Genomic DNA, 21007 nt, shown 5'->3' with positions numbered 1-21007 from the left:
CTTGCCAATGGATTACATACAACGACGGATGGTCGCGACATTTGTCCTTTTTATGCCTCTCCGTTTTAAAGTTGGAGGTCAGACTCGTTTGTTTAGTGGGTGCGAACAGATTGAGGAAATGCATTGCGCAATCCTTCACCTCGCCGCAAGGTCGAATCGCTCCTATGTCATGATTGAAGTTGGAAGGAACGTGTTTCTATGCAACACTTGATTAAAGCAGATTTTTACCAATCTAATTTTACATAGTTACATAGTTCTGTGCCACCGGTGCTATTTCTATGCCAGAAATCTGCATTAAGTACTCTAAATATGGGCTCTTTGTCTTATGTTTGGCACAGAATTTCAAAAGTCCTTAGATCCTTAAAAGTGATCCAAATCAGTAGATTGGCAGGTTCACGGAGAAAGAAGAATAGTTTTATCAATCATATTTCGCATATATTCAATCATATTGCTGATTGATTCTCGACCAACTATATTTATTAAATATTCAACAATATTTGTATGATTGGTTTTATGAATTCAACTACAATTGTATGATTGATTCAACTATATTAAAAAAATTCAACTATGTATACTGATTGATGTTGAGCATTCAACTAAATGTATTGTAGATTCAACTATACAGGTATGGTTGATTTAATGTTTGAGTCCTCTTTTGTATAACTTCTACGTATGCGACATCGACAGTTGTCTCTCTGAAGGATGCACTTTAAGACAACTTGCGGATGATGGCGTTGTATTTGTAACAGGATCTACAGAGTCGCATCTGCACGGACCTTTGCAAGATTCTTTAAACAGATTGTCATCCTGGGCTTTGGGGCTTGGATTCGTGTTCTGTCCAAAGAAAACAGAGCTGGCGGTTTTCTCTAAAAAAAACACAGACCAGCTCAACCAAAACTCCAACTCCTAGGCAAAACGATCACTCAATCGAGGTGTTTTAAGCACACATTGAGTATCTGAAAGGAAAATGCCAGAAAAGAATTAATTTTCTCCGTTCAATTACCGGCACCTGGTGGGGAGCCCATCCGGAAGATCTGATCAAGTTGTACCGAACAACTATTCTCTCAGTGATGGAATACGGTAGCTTCTGTCAGCTGCTAAAACACACTTCATTTAACTCGAACGTATTCAATATCGTTGTCTCCGGATAGCGATGGATAGCGTTGTATGCCTTCAACTCACACCATGAGTCTCGAGGTTTTGGCAGGCGTACTCCCTCTTAAAGATCGGTTTTTCTCTTTATCTCTTCGGTTCCTCGTCAGGTGCGAGGTCATGAACCCATTGGTGATTGCAAATTTCGAAAAGTTATTTGAGCAAAACTTTCAAGCAAGATATATGACCATATATCATGAATTCCTGTCTATGCCGGTTGATTCTTCATCATGTTCCCCCATTCGTGTTCTTCACCCTAGCTGCGACAACTCCTTTGTCCAGTTTGACTTGTCCATGCAGCACGAAATCCAAGGAATTTCAGATCAACATCGTCCGCTTATTGTTCCTAGGTATTTCCATGCTAAATATGGGCACGTTAGTGCTGATCAAATGTACTTTACTGATGGTTCTCTTTTGAATGAGTCAACAGGATTGGAGTATTCAATGAAACATCTTGCGCTTTTTACAGTCTTCAATCTCCATGCTCAGTATTTATAGCAGAGTTAGCAGCTATCTACTGGGCTCTGGAAAACATAGCCTCACAAGCTGCTGATTACTTTTATATTGTAACGGATAGCTTTAGCTCTGTTAAAGCTATCCGTTCAATGAGGCACGTAAAGTACTCACCGTACTTCATCGAGAAGATACGAAAAACATTGAGTGCTTTATCTAATCGCTGTTTTTATATCACCTTTGTCCTGCACCTCTCGCAAAGGTAGGTGCCCTTGAAGGTGATATATATCAGCGCCAAATCTTCTTTAATGAATTTTTCTATTTATTTCGTAGAAATACTCTCGCCAACTGGCAGCGCAAATGGGATGCAGATGAGTTGGATCGGTGGCTCCATTCGATAGTCCCAAAGGTGAAGCTTAAACCATGGTTCAAGGGTTGAACTTGAGCCGGGTTTTTATTAAAACATTTTCCCGACTCATGTCCAATCACTGTTACTTAAACGCGTTACTGTATCGTGTAAATCTGTCTAGCACCAATCTCTGTACCTGTGGTCATGGTTACCAGGACATTGAACATGTTGTTTGGTCGTGCGAGGTCCACTTAGTCGCTAGAGCGCGATTAGTTGATTCCCTCCGGGCCCTAGGAAGGCAACCTTATGTACCCATAAGAGACGTGTTAGCTGCGTTGGACTTAACTTACTTTTACGAACTCTACTCATTCTTTAAGTCTATCGATCTTATTCTGTAATCTATCCCTTTACCTGTTACTAACCCTAGTTAATCAAAGAAATATAAACATAAAAAAAGTGCCCGTGGCTCCTTAAACCTACAGGATTGAGCTGTTTCAAATAAAGGAAGTTTAAAAAAAATGGTTGATTTAACTATAAATATGATGGAATCAGTTATACTTCTATGGTTGATTTTAAGCGTTCAACTATGTTTCATAGTTGTTTTTTTTGTAGTTTTCAGCATCGTTTCTTTCGAATGCAATTAATCTGGTTAGAATTAAACTGACGGGAGGAAAAAGTTGGTCATAATTTTTTTTAAACATGCGAATGTGCTATCCAATTAAGGTTAAAATCCTCTTAAAATAAACAAAAATAGAATAGAATAGAATAGCTATCCAATTAAACCTCCTTTGCTAATTATCTCCTGGTTAGCCATTGATAAACACGAGCTGCCTGCTGAGGGAACACTAGCTAAACTTATGGATATGTAGTAATTATTCAAGTAACACACAATCAATCTTAAAAAGATAGTTGAATTTACTATATTTATAGATCAATGCCTAAAACCAATCATACATTTGAAGTTGAATCTATCATGTTTACAGTTTAATCAATTATACCATTGCAGTTGAATCTATCATATTTATAGTTGAATGCGAGAGGTTAACCAGGAATTCATAGTTGAATCTATTATATTTATAGTTGAATCAAATATAATTGAAACCAATATTCACCACACTTATTTTCTTCATATAATGAGGAGGCGACACGATCAGCTTCCTCTAGCGGACAAAATGGAAGCACTAGTTCGAGAAATTCATCTAACTTGTGAATAGCTTGTATTCCGACTCGACTTGATCAGGGATGCACAGTTATAATAAATGAAATTGTTTGTTATCTTCTGAACGTCCACCATAAAAGTTTTAGTGAATCAACAAACAAACAAAAAGGGGTTTAAGATAGTTGATATTTCTGAACCAAATATGGAGCCGAGTAATTACTTTCAATTACCTTCCGTATTTTATTGATTCAAAAGATACGTAGATTTGGATGCGCAAGTGTTTTTTAAAGAAAAAGGTTTTAAATTCAATCGGTCAGAATAGAAAAAACTGCTTAACTGTTAAAAAAAAATTGCTAACTTATAATATTTAAGGAAAAAAATATTTACGTAGAAATATTGTTATTTTCTCTTAACTAGATGACAAGTGTCGCTCTTAATTTGGCAAAAAATGGGTTTTTTGACGCTTCGTATTAAAATATGGTATTGTTATTGTCTCAAGCTAGAGGTTTTTTGTTAATATTTGAACATTTCCAAACAAATTGGTTTATCATTATCAAACTATAAAGTTCGTAGATCATTTATCAAATCCAGCTCGTAGGTCAAAGGATATTATACCGAGCTTTTATCCAGCAAGAACATGACAATAATCTCCTTTAAATGTTTATAATTAATGAATTGATTTTAAAAAATCAATGCTGACAAATCGTTTCCGAAATGCCAGTGCTCCAAAAAAAAACAAAAGGCTAACAACTATGTATATCCGTGTTTTCTGATAACGAACTTGGAATAATGCCTAAGAGACTTGTGACATATCTTCTGAACGTCCCATCCAGCAGTTATTAACTGGATATATGGTAACTTACGGTGACTTGTTGATGAAGCCTTAGCCACAACTGCGGAACGACCGTGCATCCAAGGTGGCTACCATACATACATACATACAAGCGACTTGTGACATATCTTCTGAAAAACATGAAAGAAGTGAAAGCTGGTGGTGCGAATTTTGAATTCATTTCTTAAATGAGCGGAATTTATTTTTTTTTTTATGTGTTCCTAAACTAAACAAAAAAGTGATGAAAATATGTTCGGACGGCATCCCTGAACAGCATTTTGACAGCTCCAGATTAACATTTTGAAAGGGCACAAATAGATTTTTTTAATTAATTGAGACAAATGTGTGCAACAGAATTGTTTTTTCTTCCAAATTTAAACCAATTGTACTGAAATAAACAAAAAAAAACTCTGTCGATTCTCAATGAATAATCGGAATGCGATATATTTCTTAATGTTTTCCCATCTTTTATTTGCGCACGTGAACGCAAAACAAAAATCTAAACAAATATAAAATCAAAGCTGAAAATTTTCACAGAAACGATTATCAAGAAGAAAACAAAATTTATGCACATTTTTTTTTTAAATTAATACGAAAATTGTGTGCACATTAAGCTTCATGTCATTTGTTATTACCAAGAAGACGGGAACCATTCTGTTCCCGTCATGGAATATGACGAAATTAAATAAAAATTCATTTCAGATTTCAAATGGCATGTATATTGGTTTTGAAATGAAACATTTTTATTATTCTTTACTATTACAAAACAAATGATAATCCAAAACAAAAAAAAACTATTTAAATATAACTAGGAAAAATCAATAATAATTTTTGAATTTCCATTTTTTTATTACTTTATCTATATTTAATGTTCGTCTCTTAGCTAACCTTTAAAAATTTGTATTAAGTTCGGCTTATTTTGATTTGCCGTTTCGTATGACATATTCTAGGTAACGGATCGTTGTTAAAAACTCGAAATGAAGACAAAGATGAAATAAATTTAATGGAATTCGATTTGAAGAAACTAAAAGGCGCAAATGTTTGACTAAGTTGTGGTTTGTTTGTTTTCACGTAAAGTGCTGGCGGAAATTTGCAATGCAAAAGTCTAAAATCTGTGCTAAATGTCTAGAATTTTATCGCGAATGTCGTAAATCAATGTATTTTTTTGTTATTTATGAAGTCATCATAAATTAGTCATTTATTACAAATGCTTGAACTCAAAGTTTTTGAGTCTAATAACATTCCCTTTTCATTCTTTCTTTTTTTAAACTTTGCGCTAAATCGATAGTAATATTACAGTCACGATGCTTAAGAGTATCAGCTGCGATCAGGTGTCAAAGCTATAATAACACTCAATTTTAACACTTGCTCCTTGGTATTGAAAAAGCAAGCCAGGAGTCATATTTGAATACCGACCAGCTCCTGATTTGACATGTGCTTAAGTGTCTAGGAAAAAATTACAAAAGAAAATAGCAACAAAAACAACAACACCTATCGGAGCGTCACCAGTGGCAAAAATGGAAACCAGTTTAGCACTTACCGGTGCGCAAATGAGCTGCTAAAGCTAAAAAAGGACCTAGAATCTGTCCCGGGTTAATACCTGGCCGATGCCGATGCTTTAAGGTTTTGGTTTTGGATAACGTTTTAAGAATTGTAAGAATATGCTCTGTTAATAATTCATATTTATTCAAAAAGTACTCATTTTACTTCCGCCTTTTCTATATGCTACGCCACACTTTTTGCAATAGTCAATTGAAAAATCAGGACACCTGGCATCTCTGATCAAAGCTCTGAAAAAATGCACAGTGTAATACTTCCATTTCTGTCGCCAGATAGCGCTATTCGTGTCTCCCGATTTCTCGTTAAGTGGTGTATATCGGTTCAAGTATATCTGGTTAAATGCCTAGAATCAATCATACAATTGTAGTTTAATCTATCATATTTACAGTTGAATCAACAATACCATAACAATTGAATCAATCAAGTCAACCAGAAATGTATAGTTGAATCTATTATATTTATAGTTGAATGCCTAAAATCAGTCATACAATTGTAGTTTAATCTATCATATTTACAATTGAATCGATTATACCATTATAATTGAATCTATGATATTCATAGTTGATTGCGTAAGATCAATCATTAGTTTGTACTTAAGTCTAGTATATTTATAGTTGGTTGCAAAAAAAAAATCAACTACGCTATAATCATCGGTATAACCAGCTAAAATAATTAGAACAACAGTCCTCTTATTCACCATGTTCGTACATCTGGCTACATTGCGCTGATTGGACTAAGGCCTTCTAAAAAAATAAAGCTTGCTCTTTACTCCCACACAGATTTCCATAAGAATAACAGCTAATCCGAGTGAAATTGGAGTAAAGGCTATTGCTTTCTCTGTTTAACACATGAGAAATTGTATACCGGGATTTCTCGTTTGAACTCTCTTGCCGCTCCCCTTTTTATACTGCACTGGAGTTTGGCATCACTCTAAGAGAGAAGCACGTCTTCAAGATTTGAATGGTGTCTCCTCTTTTTCACTGTACTGTTACTCGTGGAGTAACGGCCAAGCTAGTAAGTTGTTGCCGTTGATATAGGTATTGGACTTAATCAAATCAGTCCTTCTCCATGCGGTAGACTTCAATGCGTTGTCGAGTGCCGGTGGGCTGATGCTGCAAAGCTGGCGATAACTCTCGATTCAATCCTCGAGCATCAACGACGCGTCTTGTTACAGGTTCACAATGACAAAATAATCCAGCATTCTCAAGATACTTTCAGTGTTCCGTCTTGTTATTCGTTGATCAGCCTTACAAACGCGTAATCTAATACTATTTGAGCGGAAATTTGTCTCACTTTTGAGTAACTTTCAATGTTGGTTTGCTGCCTCTGTGGTTCACTCCGATCAACTTCCACAATCCGGTTCGAAGGACCATTTTATGTTGAACCATGAACAATGCTTGGAAATCAAAAAATGCTTGCTCGCTTCTCTTTAGGTTTGAACTTCGATTATACTTGGTGAGGATGAAGCTTAACGTCACCCATGTTATCCGTTGTCCTCTTCATTACAAATCTCATACAACTGCATTGACAATAACAAAATCGGTATTTCCGAAAACTTGGATAAATAAACAAAAAAAATGACGTTTTATGGCTTAACTCAGCACAGCACTGCTGAATTGTATTTTTTCTTGACGATTTGTAGATGCCCTCAAAATCTTATCTAGACAATTTAAATGTTTTAGCATGATCTTCTTTTGTCATCTTTTGTCCTATTGAATTGGTTTTCTGATTTAAATTTATTATTTCATGGGAATTTTTAGAAATCTACTCTCAAATCCCCCAAATACAAAACTTTTTCCACTCACTGAACCCTCCTTGATATCTCTGTTTTCTCTTTACCGACCACGAAAATGTGGCCTCTCTTTCTCTCTTCCTCAAAACGCTCACAACTTCGCGAACCTCATCCAACTACACCATCATCATCATCATCAGTCCCACAACAAGGTGTCCCACTATGCGGACGAGATGTCCGGTTTGCTGACACCTTCGAGTCCTGGAGCCGATCACCTTCATCATCAACACCGCCGTCCTCCCTCGTTGCCACATTTATCGCAGCAGCAGCAGCAACAGCAGCATCACCAACATCAACATCCACATCACCATCAGCATTCACCGCTCAACCACATTCGATACAAGTCGAAGCAACATGTAAATATTTTCGCTGTCTCTCTAGTTCGATCTTTATGTTGATTTTTTATCGTTTGTGAGTTTTCTCTCCTAATGGCTTTTTAAGTTGGAATATTGTGTTTACTTTTTAGAATCGACTGTATTTTTTTTTGCGTTTCTGAATTTATCTCTCCCAATCCAATTTCATGTTGGAATTTTGCGTTTACATAATTCAAATCGATGGTCGCTTAAACTGAAGGTGCACCAAACAATTTCTCATGGATTGAATTGTTGAATAGCATTTCATCATTTTATGTTGGAATATTACGTTTACAAACTAACTGTTGCAAAAACTATTTCTTAAAGAATGAATACACTAGTTGAACCATAGAACCGGCCTCAAATAATTTTGATTTTCTTTAGCTCCATTGTTTTCTTTCCCAATTGTTCCACTTTTTCTTGTTTTGATACAATGACAACGACTAACAAATGATTTTCTTTTCGACTTTTGCAGCCGATGCCAATGAATCTGAATTCGGACGAGATGAACAGCATGCTCACGTCCGGCAGTATGCCCCCGTTGAGTGATTCGGGGGACAACGAGAGCCACCTCTCACATCCGGATCATCCCGATAACATCGATGGTAAGCGAAACACGATCCATTCTCTTAAAATAGTCTCCCCCCGCCTACCTTGTTACGTACGTGAATTTTTACCCACCACCAAGCAAGAACAATAGCAATTATTATTATATTTACTTCATATAGTACTGTTTTACTCCTCTCTATCTACTCTATACTCTATGCTACAAAGTTCTTCCGTTTCTGTCTATCCGTCTGTTTCTCACTTCTTTTCCCAAATCCACGATCCTTTCCCGACTTATCGTTTATGTCGTTTCGTAACTGTCACTAGACCTTTACACATCGATAGAAGAACAATCCGAGTACACAATCGGTTATCCATCATAATCACATCATTTGTCCCAATCGTCCGTCTATCATCACGTTTCCCCACACTTCCCACTTCATCTCTTATTCTTGCCCCGTACTCTTTTCTGTTCCATTGATTTGAAAAGTTTCTTTTAAGTTTATTTTTCTTCAGTTTGCTCATTCATTTCATTTGACCACTTCTTTTTTTTGTGTTTCCATTCCAAAACTATACAAAATTATGCTAGCAGTTGAAAACCTTTGTAAAAAAAAGTTTCTTTCATCCAGATTTAATCGGTTTAATTTTTAGAATTCTTATCTACTTTGTTTCAACCTGGTTTGAGTATCTAACCTTTTGATTTTGTTTCCGAAAAAAGTTAGAATGGTAATGCCGATTTGTTTCGAAACAAACTAAACCGAATTAACTTGACGCTTTAACCCGAAACGAACGCATTACCGTCCTTACTTTTGGTTTGTACAAATTGTATCATTTTTAGTTGCCAGATTTTTTTTACTTAACGTGTACATTCCAACTTAGACATTTCCCAATTCAAATTTCTACCTTTTTTTGTTGACTTCACTGGAAATTTCCAGAGACCTATCACAGTATCTTCAAAGTTCGTTCGATCCTGTACAGTGCCTTCAAGCAAGCCTCAAATTAGACCAGTTTACAGTACAGAAAAAAACCCAATAACTAGCCACACTAACCTTTATCTCTTACTCTAGCCCTGCCAATCTAAACAAAAAAGCAAAAAAAACTTAATACGCCTCGCCACGCACATTTTCTATGTTTTATTCTACCCCAAAACTTACACAGTAAACGAAAATTACCGAGTTCGGTAATTTTTTTACCGAAATCCTAACATGTGTAAATCGTTAAACCGTTCGGTAATTTTTTCCATGGCAGAGAAGTGACAGCTGTCAAATGTTACAGACCTTTTTCGGTAAAAAATACCGAAACTCGACTGATCCTATCTAAGACCATCTGTCAAATTATTGACAGTGACAGCTCGTTGTATTACCGAACAACCGGTTAAGTAGAACCGAAATGCCTGTAATTATTACTGAAAGGCTGGTAATGCTTAGCCGAAAAACTATAAAAGCTTGGTAATATATACCGAGCAACTGGTAGAGTTTACCGAAATACCTGTTATTATTGCCGAAATTCATTAAATTATTACCGAATATCTGTAATTATTTTCTAATAATTTGTAAAAATTACCGAAATACCGTAATTTTTTTACCGAAAAACTTTAAAAGTTCGGTAATATTTACCGAACAACCGGTCAATTTTACCAAACAGTCGGTAATTTTTACCGAACAATCGATAATTTTTACAAACAATCGGTGAATTTAACCGAAATATGTGTTCTGTTTTACCAAGATTTCGGTAGTTTTTACCGAAAATCTGTAGTTTCTACCAAAATGCCGGTTATGATTATCGAAAACTGTAAAATTTTCCATAATTTGTACCGAAATTCGTAAAACGTTCGGTTGTATCAGCTTATAATGAATACACAGCGTATTATAAGCTGAAATCACTGAACGTTTTACGGTTTTCGGTAAAAATTGCGGAAAATTTACCTGTTTTCGGTAAACATAACCGACATTTTCAAAAGACGCTTCAAGCGAAAAAGTTCAATTTTGATAGGCTCAGAATTTCGACTCGTGGCTTCCCAATCGAACGCCCAATACACCTCATTTTTATTTTATTTCATCTACAAAATGTCACAAACAGCACCCGGAACGGATCCTTGAAAATCATATTTCCAAAGAACAGCAACACAAGTTCGACGGCATAACTGGACAAAAACCTTCATTACCTCGAAGTTTTTTGATGGCGCTGGGGCAGTCAGCTGCTGGACGATTGTTGTGACTGTAAATTGAACGACTGATAAAGATACCGATTTTGGTGATGGTGAACTATTTGATACTTACCAGCAATTCGAAATAAAACACAATTATTTTTCACAATAATAAAATTCACGAGCCGGCTTCCGAAAAATGGCGATCGAGGGCTCAACCATGGTCCGAGCCTGCTTTCCCACTGCAAAGGAAAAAAAATGGCGAAGATGGCCTGATAAGTTATTGGTATTCCACTCGCGTACATGAAAAAACTCGAGACGATTATTTACGATTGCAAGAGTGAGAAGGGAGACTCGGAATAAATTAACTGTCATCAAATGTCAAACAAATTTTGAAGCTTTTGTCTTGCTCAGCGATGCTGTTTTCAGTTATACTTTACAGTTTTCGGCGATTTTTTACCGAAAATGAACTGCGAAGAGATTTGTTTACAAATAAATTAACGAGCTTCGATAAATCGAAAACAGATTAACGAGGTTCGGTGGAAACTAGACGTCAGATTGATCAATTACCGAAAATTTCCATTTACAGAACTATTTCTGTAAAATAAATTACCGAACTCGGTAATTTTCATTTACTGTGTAGTTGATCCTATCGAATCCAAATTGATTTTACGTTAAGTTGAATTTTAGTTACCACACAAATATTCAACCCCCTGTCGTTATTAGTTTTTGAGAAAAGTGTAAACATCATTTTCGAAAATCAACACTAGCAACATCGCTGTAGTGTAGATTCTGTTTGTTGTGAAATGATTAAAGAAAAAATATCGGCAAACGTCAAAACTTGCCATCGAACTGTAATTTTACAACATCAAATCAAAAAGAAAAAAACAAACAAACAAACGCAAAACATTTTAATGTGGGTAATTTGGTGTTTTGAAGTAATTTTCTCACGGTTCAATATCTTCTATGCATGCTTTTTATCCTTTAGCTACCACTGCCTTTATAAAAAAAAAACTATCAAAAACCATTCTTTAGTCTCGTAGTTTTTAATCTTAGTCATATGAAAACGAAAAAAAACGTCAACTCAAGAGAGAGAAGCCCCTTCGAAAACCAAAGATATCAACAAAACGAAACGATGAGTCAACAACAAAAGTACCGGTAAACATCGACCGAAGATTATCGATGCCGCTGCTGCAGCTCTCTCACTGTCTCCCATTCTCTCGCTTCTTCTCTACATTATCGACGTTTCCCTGTAACGTTTTCCCCGCTCTTTCTACACTCTCTCTCTTTCTTCTCTACGTCGTCGTCGTCGTCGTCGTTTTCGTCATCATCGTCACATCGTTCGTAGTTCTCTCTGTAGCTATGCTGCATTTTCGAGTCACACCCACACGCTTATCGTTGTTGTCGTTTGCTTGCTTGCTGTTGTGCTATTGTTAGTCGCAGTAGGCTTGTGTTGCTGTTATTTGATTGAACGCCCGTACGATCGCCCGATGAATGAAGCTGCGTGCATGCCTTTTTCACTTTCTATTGTTAGAGACCGTAGCCCTAACTATATAGTAGACCAGTAGTAGCAATAGTGTAGCCGTAGTGCGCGATCTTCTGTTTCCATTTGTTTTCCCTATTGGTTTGTTTTGGTTTTGTATTTTTGAAATCGTTTTCTTTTTTTCCTCTTTCGTTTCGGCGTAGTTTTTGTGTACTTCTTCCTTTTTTTTCTATCAAGTCGTTTTGTTGTAATTTTATCGTTTCATTCTTTTGATTACTTTTTCGTTAGGTTGGTTTGTCAAGTTTGTTTTGTTTCCTTTTTTTATCGTTTGAAAAACCTTCTCGTGTGATTATTCTATCCACCCCGGTGTGATAGAAGTCTGTATTTTCATTCTGTGCCTATCTTTCAACTTAAAAGAAAAACAATTCCAATTCTGTCAAAGTTTAATTGAGTTAAGGAAGGGGTAGGGTGATTCTAGAAGAAAAAAACAAACTTTCCTTCTACGTCGAGATAAGCCTGTAAAGATTAGAGCTGACACACGATTCGAGTGTGACTTTTCGGGGTTCTAGTCGCTGTAATCGAAAGCAAAAAGTTAGGATTCGATTGTGTATATTAGCAGCACGTATTACGCGAACTAAATTGAATTATCATTCATGCTCTAGTGCTGCCGTTGATTCGGCTTGGATAAACTATTTCCAAAGTTTGAATCGAATCTTTCACGTTGTTTTCCTCGTTCACGTTTGATCTTTCTAGATAGTAACCTAAATACTGGAATATTTTCACCTTCAATATTTTTTATACAAATACGGTAGTCAGTTTTTCAGTACTTTTTCTTAACAATTCTATGCTGAACTAGTTTGTTTGTCTTTACCCGAGTATCTCTTTCCATGCAGCTTATACAATCGACCCGATCTCTGTTCGTTCATTCGAAGAATTGTCCGATTTGATCAATCAATTTGATTGTGAAGTTCGATGTGAACTGAAAACGGACACATTTTTTTGACCAATTTTTTTAAATCATTTTTCTAGGTTATGCATTCGAATTGCTGAATGGTTGAAACAATCGAGCAGCCGACTTGTAAAAGACCCAAATGTAAACCGAATGCTAACCGTTCTTAATTTTAGTGGCGTGTTTTTTTTACGGATTATTGGACATATTGGATTAAATGTTTCCAAATCGTATAGCGCAACGCACTGAATTACATGAAAAGCTCTGTTGTTTGTATGTAAAAATGCAATTTATACCGATAGCGATGTGTGAAATTTTAAATTTCTTTCATTTATTTTCAATATTTTTTACATTCAGTAGTTTTATTCACAACCTATTTGATATTTTTTATTTTCATTTTGTTTTTTGTTTATTAAAATATTTCATTTTTCTCTATTTTCAATTAATTTTATCTTTTTGCTATGAAATTTATTTTTTTTGTTTTTTTAATATTCAATGTATTTTTTTATTATTTTTCTTATTTTATTATATTTTATTTCATTTTTATTTCATTTTTTTTACTTTGTTTGCCATTTTTATTTTAATTTTTTTCTTGTTTTTTTTATATTTTTTTTATTCTTTTCCATTTTTTCCTTTATTTTATTTTTTTCATTTTTTTTATTTTTTTCCATTTTTTTTATTTTTCCGATTTTTTTAATATTTTTTTCCATTTTTTTTAATTTTTTTTTATTTTTGAAAATTTTTTGGAATTTTTTTTATTTTCCAATTTTTTTTTTGATTTTTTTTTATATTTCCAAATTTTTTTTCTATTTTTCCAGTTTTTTTTTATTTTCCAAATTTTTTTTTTATTTTCCAAATTTTTTTTTTATTTTTCCAAATTTTTTTTTTTTTATTTCTTCAATTCTTTTTTTATTTTTCCAATTTTTTTTCATCTTTTAAAATTTTTTTTCCAATTATTTTATTTTTTTTTATTTTTTTTTTTTTATTTTTCCAATATTTTTTTATTTTTCCAATATTTTTTTATTTTTCCAATTTTTTTTATTTTTTTTTTATTTTCCAATTTTTTTTATTTTTTTTTTATTTTCCAATTTTTTTTGTTTTTTTTTTATTTTCCAATTTTTTTTATTTTTTTTTTTATTTTTTTTTATTTTTCGAATTTTTTTTATTTTTCCAATTTTTTTTATTTTTCCAATTTTTTTTATTTTTCCAATTTTTTTAATTTTTTTTTTAATTTTCCAATTTTTTTCATTTTTTTTATTTTTCCAATTTTTTTTATTTTTTCAATTTTTTTTTATTTTTCCAATTTTTTTTTATTTTTCCAATTTTTTTTATTTTTCCAATTTTTTTTATTTTACCAATTTTTTTTTTTAATTGTTCGATTTTTTTTTATTTTTCCAATTTTTTTTATTATTTTTTTATTTTTCCAAATTTTTTTTATTTTTTTTTAATTTTTCCAAATTTTTTTGTTTTTTTTTATTTTTCCAATTTTTTTTTATTTTTTTCCAATTTTTTTTAATTTTTTTTTAATTTTCAATTTTTTTTATTTTTCCATTTTTTTTAATTTTTTCCTTTCTTAATTCTTTCCATTTTTTAATTTTTTTAAAATATTTTTTTTTCGTTTTTTCTAGTTTTTTTTATTTCTTTCCTTTTTTTTTAATTTTTTCCATTTTTTATTTTTTTTCCATTTTTTTTAAAAAAATTTTCCCCTTTTTATTCTTTTCCAATTTTCTATTCTATTTTTTCCGTTTTTATCCATTTTTTTTATAATTTTTCTTTTTTTTTATTTTCTTATTTTTTATTAATTTTCTCTTTATTTTCCTTTTTTAAATTTTTGCCCATTTATTTTATATTTTTCTAACTTTTTCCCATATTTTCCATTCTTTTATACTATTTTAATTCCATTTTTTTCATTCTTTAACATATTTTTTTCAATTTTCATATTATTTTTTTTGGTATAATTTTGTTTGTTTTTTTTTAATTTTTTATATTAATTTTTTAATCGTTTTTAATTTTTTTTTTTGTATTTTTGTTTGATTTTTTTTTTGTTAAAACCTTCTTGTTAATTTATTTTTTATTTGTTGTATAATTAATTTTATATTTGTTGTATTTTTATTTTTTTATTTGTTGTATGGTTTATTTAATATCTGTTGAATTATTTTTGTATTTATTTTTAATTATTAAATATCTTTTTATTTTTTCTATTTTTTTCTCGAATTTAACTTTTTAATTGATGATTGGAACATTTTTTCTAATTTAATAATATTTTTTATTATCAAATTTTTTAACTTAAAAAACTAATAATGATTTTTATTTTTTTTATTGAAGGAAACGTTTTTTTAAATTTTTTTTTTGAATTTTTCATTTTAAATTTAAAAGGTATATATTATTATTATTTTGAATTTTATTTAATTTTTTGGTTTTTTTTATAAAGTTTTAAACTTTCTATTTATTTCCCATTTTATGTTTCCAATTTTGTTTCAATTTTGTACATTTATTTCAAGTTTATTTTATTTCAAATGTTTGTTTTTAGTTCTATATATTTTATTTATTTTCTAATTGTTTAACTAATTTGGTTTTTTTGATTTTTAAAATTTTAAATTTTTTTTTTATTTTTCTTTGTCTTTTTATTTCTTTATATCTTTTTTTTATTTTATTTTTTTTATTTCATGTATTTTTTTTTTTGTTTTAATTGTGTTTTTGTTTCAATATTTATTCCTTTTTTTTATATATTTTTATAAAAATTTTATAATATTTTTAATTATTCAATTTTTTTTTAAATTTTTTTTTAATTTTTTTTTATTTTTTTTAATTTTTTTTAATTTTTTTTAATTTTTTTAAATTTTTTTTTACTTTTTTTTTATTTTTTTTAAGTTTTTTTTAATGTAGATATTTTTTTATTTTTGTTTTGATGCTTTTGTTTTCTTTTAAATTGCAAACTGGTTGACTTCTTTTTAATTTGCATTTTTTTATAAATCTATTTATTGCTTTTATTTTTTTATGTTTCTTTTTAATGTTTTTTTTTTCATTCCTAAAATTTATTGATTCAAATTAATTTTTAAATTTAATCTTTTTATTCTCATTTCTTTTTTTTTTCATTTGAAAATTTTAAAATAAGTTTTAAAATTTCTATTGTTTTTTTTTTATTTTTCAATTCTTTATTTCAAATTGATTTTTTAACGGTGGTGTTTTTTAATCTTTTGAATTATTTTGATTCTTTTTTATTATTTTCTTAATAAATTAATTAATAAATTTTTTTTTCATTTTTATCATAGTTTGCTAAAAAAAAATGGATTTGTTTATTAAAAATTTAAAAAAAAAATCTTTATTATAATTTTTCATTTTTTTTTTTTTTGTTTTTCTATGACTGTAATTTTTTTTTATTTTGATTTTTTTATCTTATATTTTTTCTGTATGTTTTTCTACTTTTTCTTTTTTTCATTAAATTTTGGTATATTTTTCCTTTTCTGAATTTTTGTTTTGTTTTAAAAATACTTTTTAGTTTAAAAATAAAACTTTTTTTCTTTGGATAATTTACTTGCGAACTCAAATTTACATTTTTTTTAAGTTATTTTTGTTTTTCAGTTTTTTTTTTATTTTTTTTTAACTCATATTTCAGAATCTTTTTATACTTAAAAAAGATTAAAAAAGTAAATATATAAAATAATTGTTTATAAAACATGTGAATTATTTAATTTTTTGGCAATTTTTAATTTTTAATTAATTTTTAAATTTAACTGCATTTTTCATTTTTCTTATAATTCAAAAAATTAATCAGTGTATTTTTTTTGGTTTTTTATTGAAATAAAATTTGAATAGCAAATTCTGCTCATAGTTTTGTTTCCAAACATATTTTTTTAACCTCCGGAGCTCATCAAGACGAATTCTTTTTCTTTCCTACAATTTTTGAATACATTTTAAAAAACATTTTGAGATCAATCAAGAGTGCTTGAAAATCCTTGAAAAATTATAGTGTTCTTATCAAATAACGCATTTGTGGGAAAAGTAAAACAAGTTATACATATTCAGGCTGGTGTATACAAAAGTTCAGGCTGGTGTATACAAAAGTGTGAGAAGCATTTGACTGAAAAAAAATCTTCACATTCATTTGTTTTTAATTGGTCAAATAACATTGTGCGATTTTGTCACCATTATTTCTACAACATTTTTGCTTCACTTATCGCCGAAGATGATTGCTTTGTATCATCTCTACAGCCTTAACAAAACTAAAAGTTTTTTTTTTAATGATGGCTAACGCCAATAGCAATCGTAAACTTTTGGAGTAAACTCTCTGGAGCCACATTCTGGAATAGAATGGCGATATCTGTTACTGACTGATTTTGCATTCCAGAGCGCAAGATCAATGTTTCACGTCACAGTGTCAATTAACGAGTCCTACTTTACACTTTTTCAAATAAGTATTACACACTTAAAAAAAATTAAAGGAAACCTCTCAATAACCTTTTTTTATTTAATAAGAACAAGACGTTTGGATGGCTAGTCCCAAATTCAGTCGTCTTCATTCTCTGTCTAGACACCCATTTGAATCGGAACAGTTCAAGAAAGTTACCCGGAAACCTTCCTGCAATAGCAGTCCCACAACTTACTTAAGAATTCCAACCCATAAGTAGCTACACAGCACCAGATGCCACTTCCAATCGATTTGATTGGGGGTAATTTTCACAGTAATTGAAGGCTCAATTAAAACGTTTTCCCCGCAATCGTGGTGCTGGTCATGTAAGTGTTCCTGGAAGAAGTGTCGTGCACTTCCCCCTGGGTTCCGCCCATTTTTGTCCCGTGGTGTTGTTCCCTGAAGAATTTTAATCAGCCAAGAGCCCGGCCGGCTTCCCTGAGTTTACTAAATAAATTCTGCCGGAGCCATTTTCTTTGCTTTCTTCTGAGTACCAACATATGTATGTTTACCAATAAGTTGATTACAGCTGTAAACCGGGCTGGCTCCGTGTTCCGTTCCGAGTATTCCGATCCCGGACAAGTCGGATCGTTTGCTGCCGATATCGACAACGTATGCCGTCGGTCACTTGCGTACTTTACATAATTATAAAGCTTGCCGCCAGCTAGCTAGTTAGTTAGCTGACTGCCTTCTGCTGGTGGAGTCAACAATTCCCCTTTTCCATAACAACAAAGACCGGCCCCGGATCGTTTCCGGATTGGATGGTTTTTCCTGCACCCGGAACGTATGAGTACCCCGAGAGCACACATCCAGGAAGAACCGAATGTGGTGAGAAAAACCCCCAAAACGTGGGTCCAACCAACCTGGGCCCGGTCCATACACATGGTGTTCCCTTTTGCTCTCTCTAGTCGAGAAAAGCCATTTATCATTTCTCCTGGAGACGTCGGGTGGCGCACCCCGATGGGTTTCCGGGTCGGTTGCCGGGTTCTAAACTGTGCGGTAAGGTTCTCTGTTTTGGGGTTAAGGCGGGTTTTTCCGAAACGCATTTTTCCGAAAGATTGTAGTAACCATACTTTTTGAACCATCGATTTAAAAATTGGTGACTTGCAAAGCTTGGCGCATCACTCATATCTTGATAACCTTATTACTATGTTTAGCGGTCTTGAATCTTTTCCAGGGTGCATAAAAAGGCAAACGCCCGACTGCGACCACAAACCCCAACAAGAACTAGAGCGTTTTTTATAAGCTGTTTTTTTTTTAATTTCAGCTTATAAGAGCAACTCCAACAGTGAGGATCTTTTGCGGGTGTCTTTATGCCCTGTTTTACATTCAGAACAAATTGTTGCACTGATTGTTGTAGACTGTGCACCGCAAGATGGGGCGAACCTCTTCTCCTAATCACTTACGTTTGATCTTCTTCCCATCGTGTGTCTATCGAGAGTCGCTTGCCCTAAACTCACGCTACGTCACAAAACATGCCCTAGGCTTTACGCGTAAAAAAACTACTTTACTCCGCGGATATACCCTGTGAGAGAAATACCCCTTCTTTGACAGTGTCTTTCGTGGAGAAGGGTCTATCTTACAACCTGGAGATAACGCTATGAAGAGACTCACAATTTCTTCCGGCTTCGGATCCTCCGGAGACAATCGTTGATGATAGGTCCGATCCAGCAGCAGAATACCTGCAGCAACCGCCGTCGAAGAACCGGAACAGTTTGTTTTGGTTCTGTTCTCTTTGCGCCAATTCGCAACTGATGATTGCTGAGAACAATAGGTTGATGATGATAAACACGTTATAAATGTTTACACGCTCGATCATATTGAACCATAAATGTTTGAAAAATAACCATAATGCAAGTTCTGTGGGTTAAGTCGTTTTATGAGTTTTTAGTGAAAACTCATAAAATGAGATTTCAAAGAGAACTTGCATTATGGTTATTTTTTAACCGATATCCAAAAGTGGGATAACGGTTGAAAAATAACCGTTTCCTGGGAAAAATGAAAAAAGGTTCATAGGGTTCATTTCTTTCGGAACAAAAAGCAAGTTTCGGGAGGAATTTGATGGCTTAAACATGTTGCAGCAAACAACATTATCTATAAAACAAACACGTAAAAATAGAACATTTAATTTCTTTAATTAACCATAAAGTTAAAATCCACCTAGAAGGGCTTTTCACCTAGCATAAACTGACCGTTTTGCCTTTGTCATCTACCTGGACTGAAGCTAGCTCAGATTTGCACTTGGGTCAGTACGAAAACCAGAACATATCGGAAAGATTTTGAACGTCTCGCATCATCCGATGAATTCCGTAGCAGTTTGGGTGTCAATAACCAGCTCGTTTTGAATCCACCGTCTTTGGAAGTTTTTCGGAATAGCTCTTCGATCATCCGTGCTACGAGAAACTGCCAGGTCGTCTCCTGGAACAGGGTCCAAGTTGACAGTACCATCGTCTCTGAAATTAGAGGAAAAAAAATTACTTTCAATTTTTAAATAATGGATCACTGTGGCATTCGAATCCGACAGTAATCTTTCCATTGCCTCCGGTCAACCGACCTGCCTTGTACGATCCGGAAACATCCCCAAATTATTATCCCGCATCCAGGTCGCCTCTTTTCGTATCCGGGTCTTACTTTTTAGGCAACTGCACATTCGTGTTACCTGGTTTCGATACTTTCTGAGCCGCGGAGGAAAGAACGCGATATTTTTCATCCGGAGCTCCATAGGAATCAGTTGCGGAGATTTTCTGTAAGCAGCTTTCGCTTGAATGTCCTATTGCAAATAATTTTCCGTTCAGTGACCTGGAGGCTTCTCTTGGATTTTTCCGGAACAACACTGAAAATACGGATCATAAATATCGCAAAACAGTTGTAGACGAAAATATAAAAAGTTTCAATTTACCTGCTCTTGGCTTATGTTTTCAGGATTTCATTTGGTCCTCAGTATCCCGGAGCATATTTTTTCACTTTTTTATCCGAAAAACGCCCGTATCAGAACTGGTACAACTGAATACCGGGCACAGAAAAATTATTTAAACTACGAGTCGGATTGAGAAAAAAACAATGGCGGAATATAACCAAATCATTTTTGAGGGCTTGAATTTTCAACCATTATTTTGGTTTTCCACCAGAACTTTGAGAATGGTTGAAATTTAACAATTCATTCTGGTTGAAAAACAACAATAATCGAACTTATCGGAAGAAAACCATAAAACGGTTGAAAAAAACTCGAAAATGGTTATAAAAAAATCAGCGTGTACATCATCATCACACGGTTAAGCGGGACTACTCAAATTAGGTTCGTGGTAACACAACAGTGTTGCCAAACATTCTGGGTAGAAGTATCATGTTACTCATTGAGAAATGAGAACGTTCCCGGTCAGGGAATTCAAGTAACAAATAAGTTATCGCTAATGATACAAGTAACATTTTAATCAGTAGACGATGAATGAGAATAAAGATTAACTCTATTCCACCACTGAAACCTGCGTTGTAACTGCGTTTTCAACAAGTTATCATACCCAGGTCTGCAACGTGTCGATGAAATGTACGCCAGTAGATGGTTCCTTAAAAATTGTAGTGGTTCCGAAGATGAAATCATACTAGTTTGATTCAAGAGGCTCACCCTGCGTCAAGGCCTCTCTACTTCGAAGGTATCCCTCGACAGTGGGCAAGCCTTTTCCTACAACCCTATCTAACATTTTTTGCGCTTGGTGGATTGATCGCCGCAAGAAGACCACTGGACTATCCGTAATATCTAATACGTTTAACGTGCTTTTAAGAGTTCTATTTCAACTTCTTGTTTTATCTTTGAAAAATCTTTCAAGT

General features: G+C 32.9%; 1 protein-coding gene across 11 annotated transcripts in view; it reads left to right on the top strand.

Annotated features, from left to right (window-relative positions):
* The window catches only part of LOC129740357 (sex determination protein fruitless), a 761972-nt gene that overhangs the window by 670486 nt on the left and 70479 nt on the right, over window positions 1-21007 (top strand). For 10 of the 11 annotated variants that reach the window (XM_055732014.1, XM_055732021.1, XM_055732012.1 and 7 more), the window contains 2 exons: window positions 7438-7653; window positions 8126-8255. In XM_055732014.1, coding sequence (XP_055587989.1) covers window positions 7438-7653; window positions 8126-8255 — 346 coding nt within the window. The remainder of the gene's footprint in view (window positions 1-7437; window positions 7654-8125; window positions 8256-21007) is intronic. The other variant, XM_055732016.1, reaches the window with a different exon arrangement.

This window comes from Uranotaenia lowii, chromosome 1 (genome assembly GCF_029784155.1).
Source record: "Uranotaenia lowii strain MFRU-FL chromosome 1, ASM2978415v1, whole genome shotgun sequence".
Taxonomy (NCBI): Eukaryota; Metazoa; Arthropoda; class Insecta; order Diptera; family Culicidae; genus Uranotaenia; species Uranotaenia lowii.
The sequence above is the reverse complement of the archived record's forward strand: the minus strand, read 5'-3'. Positions and strand labels throughout refer to the sequence as shown.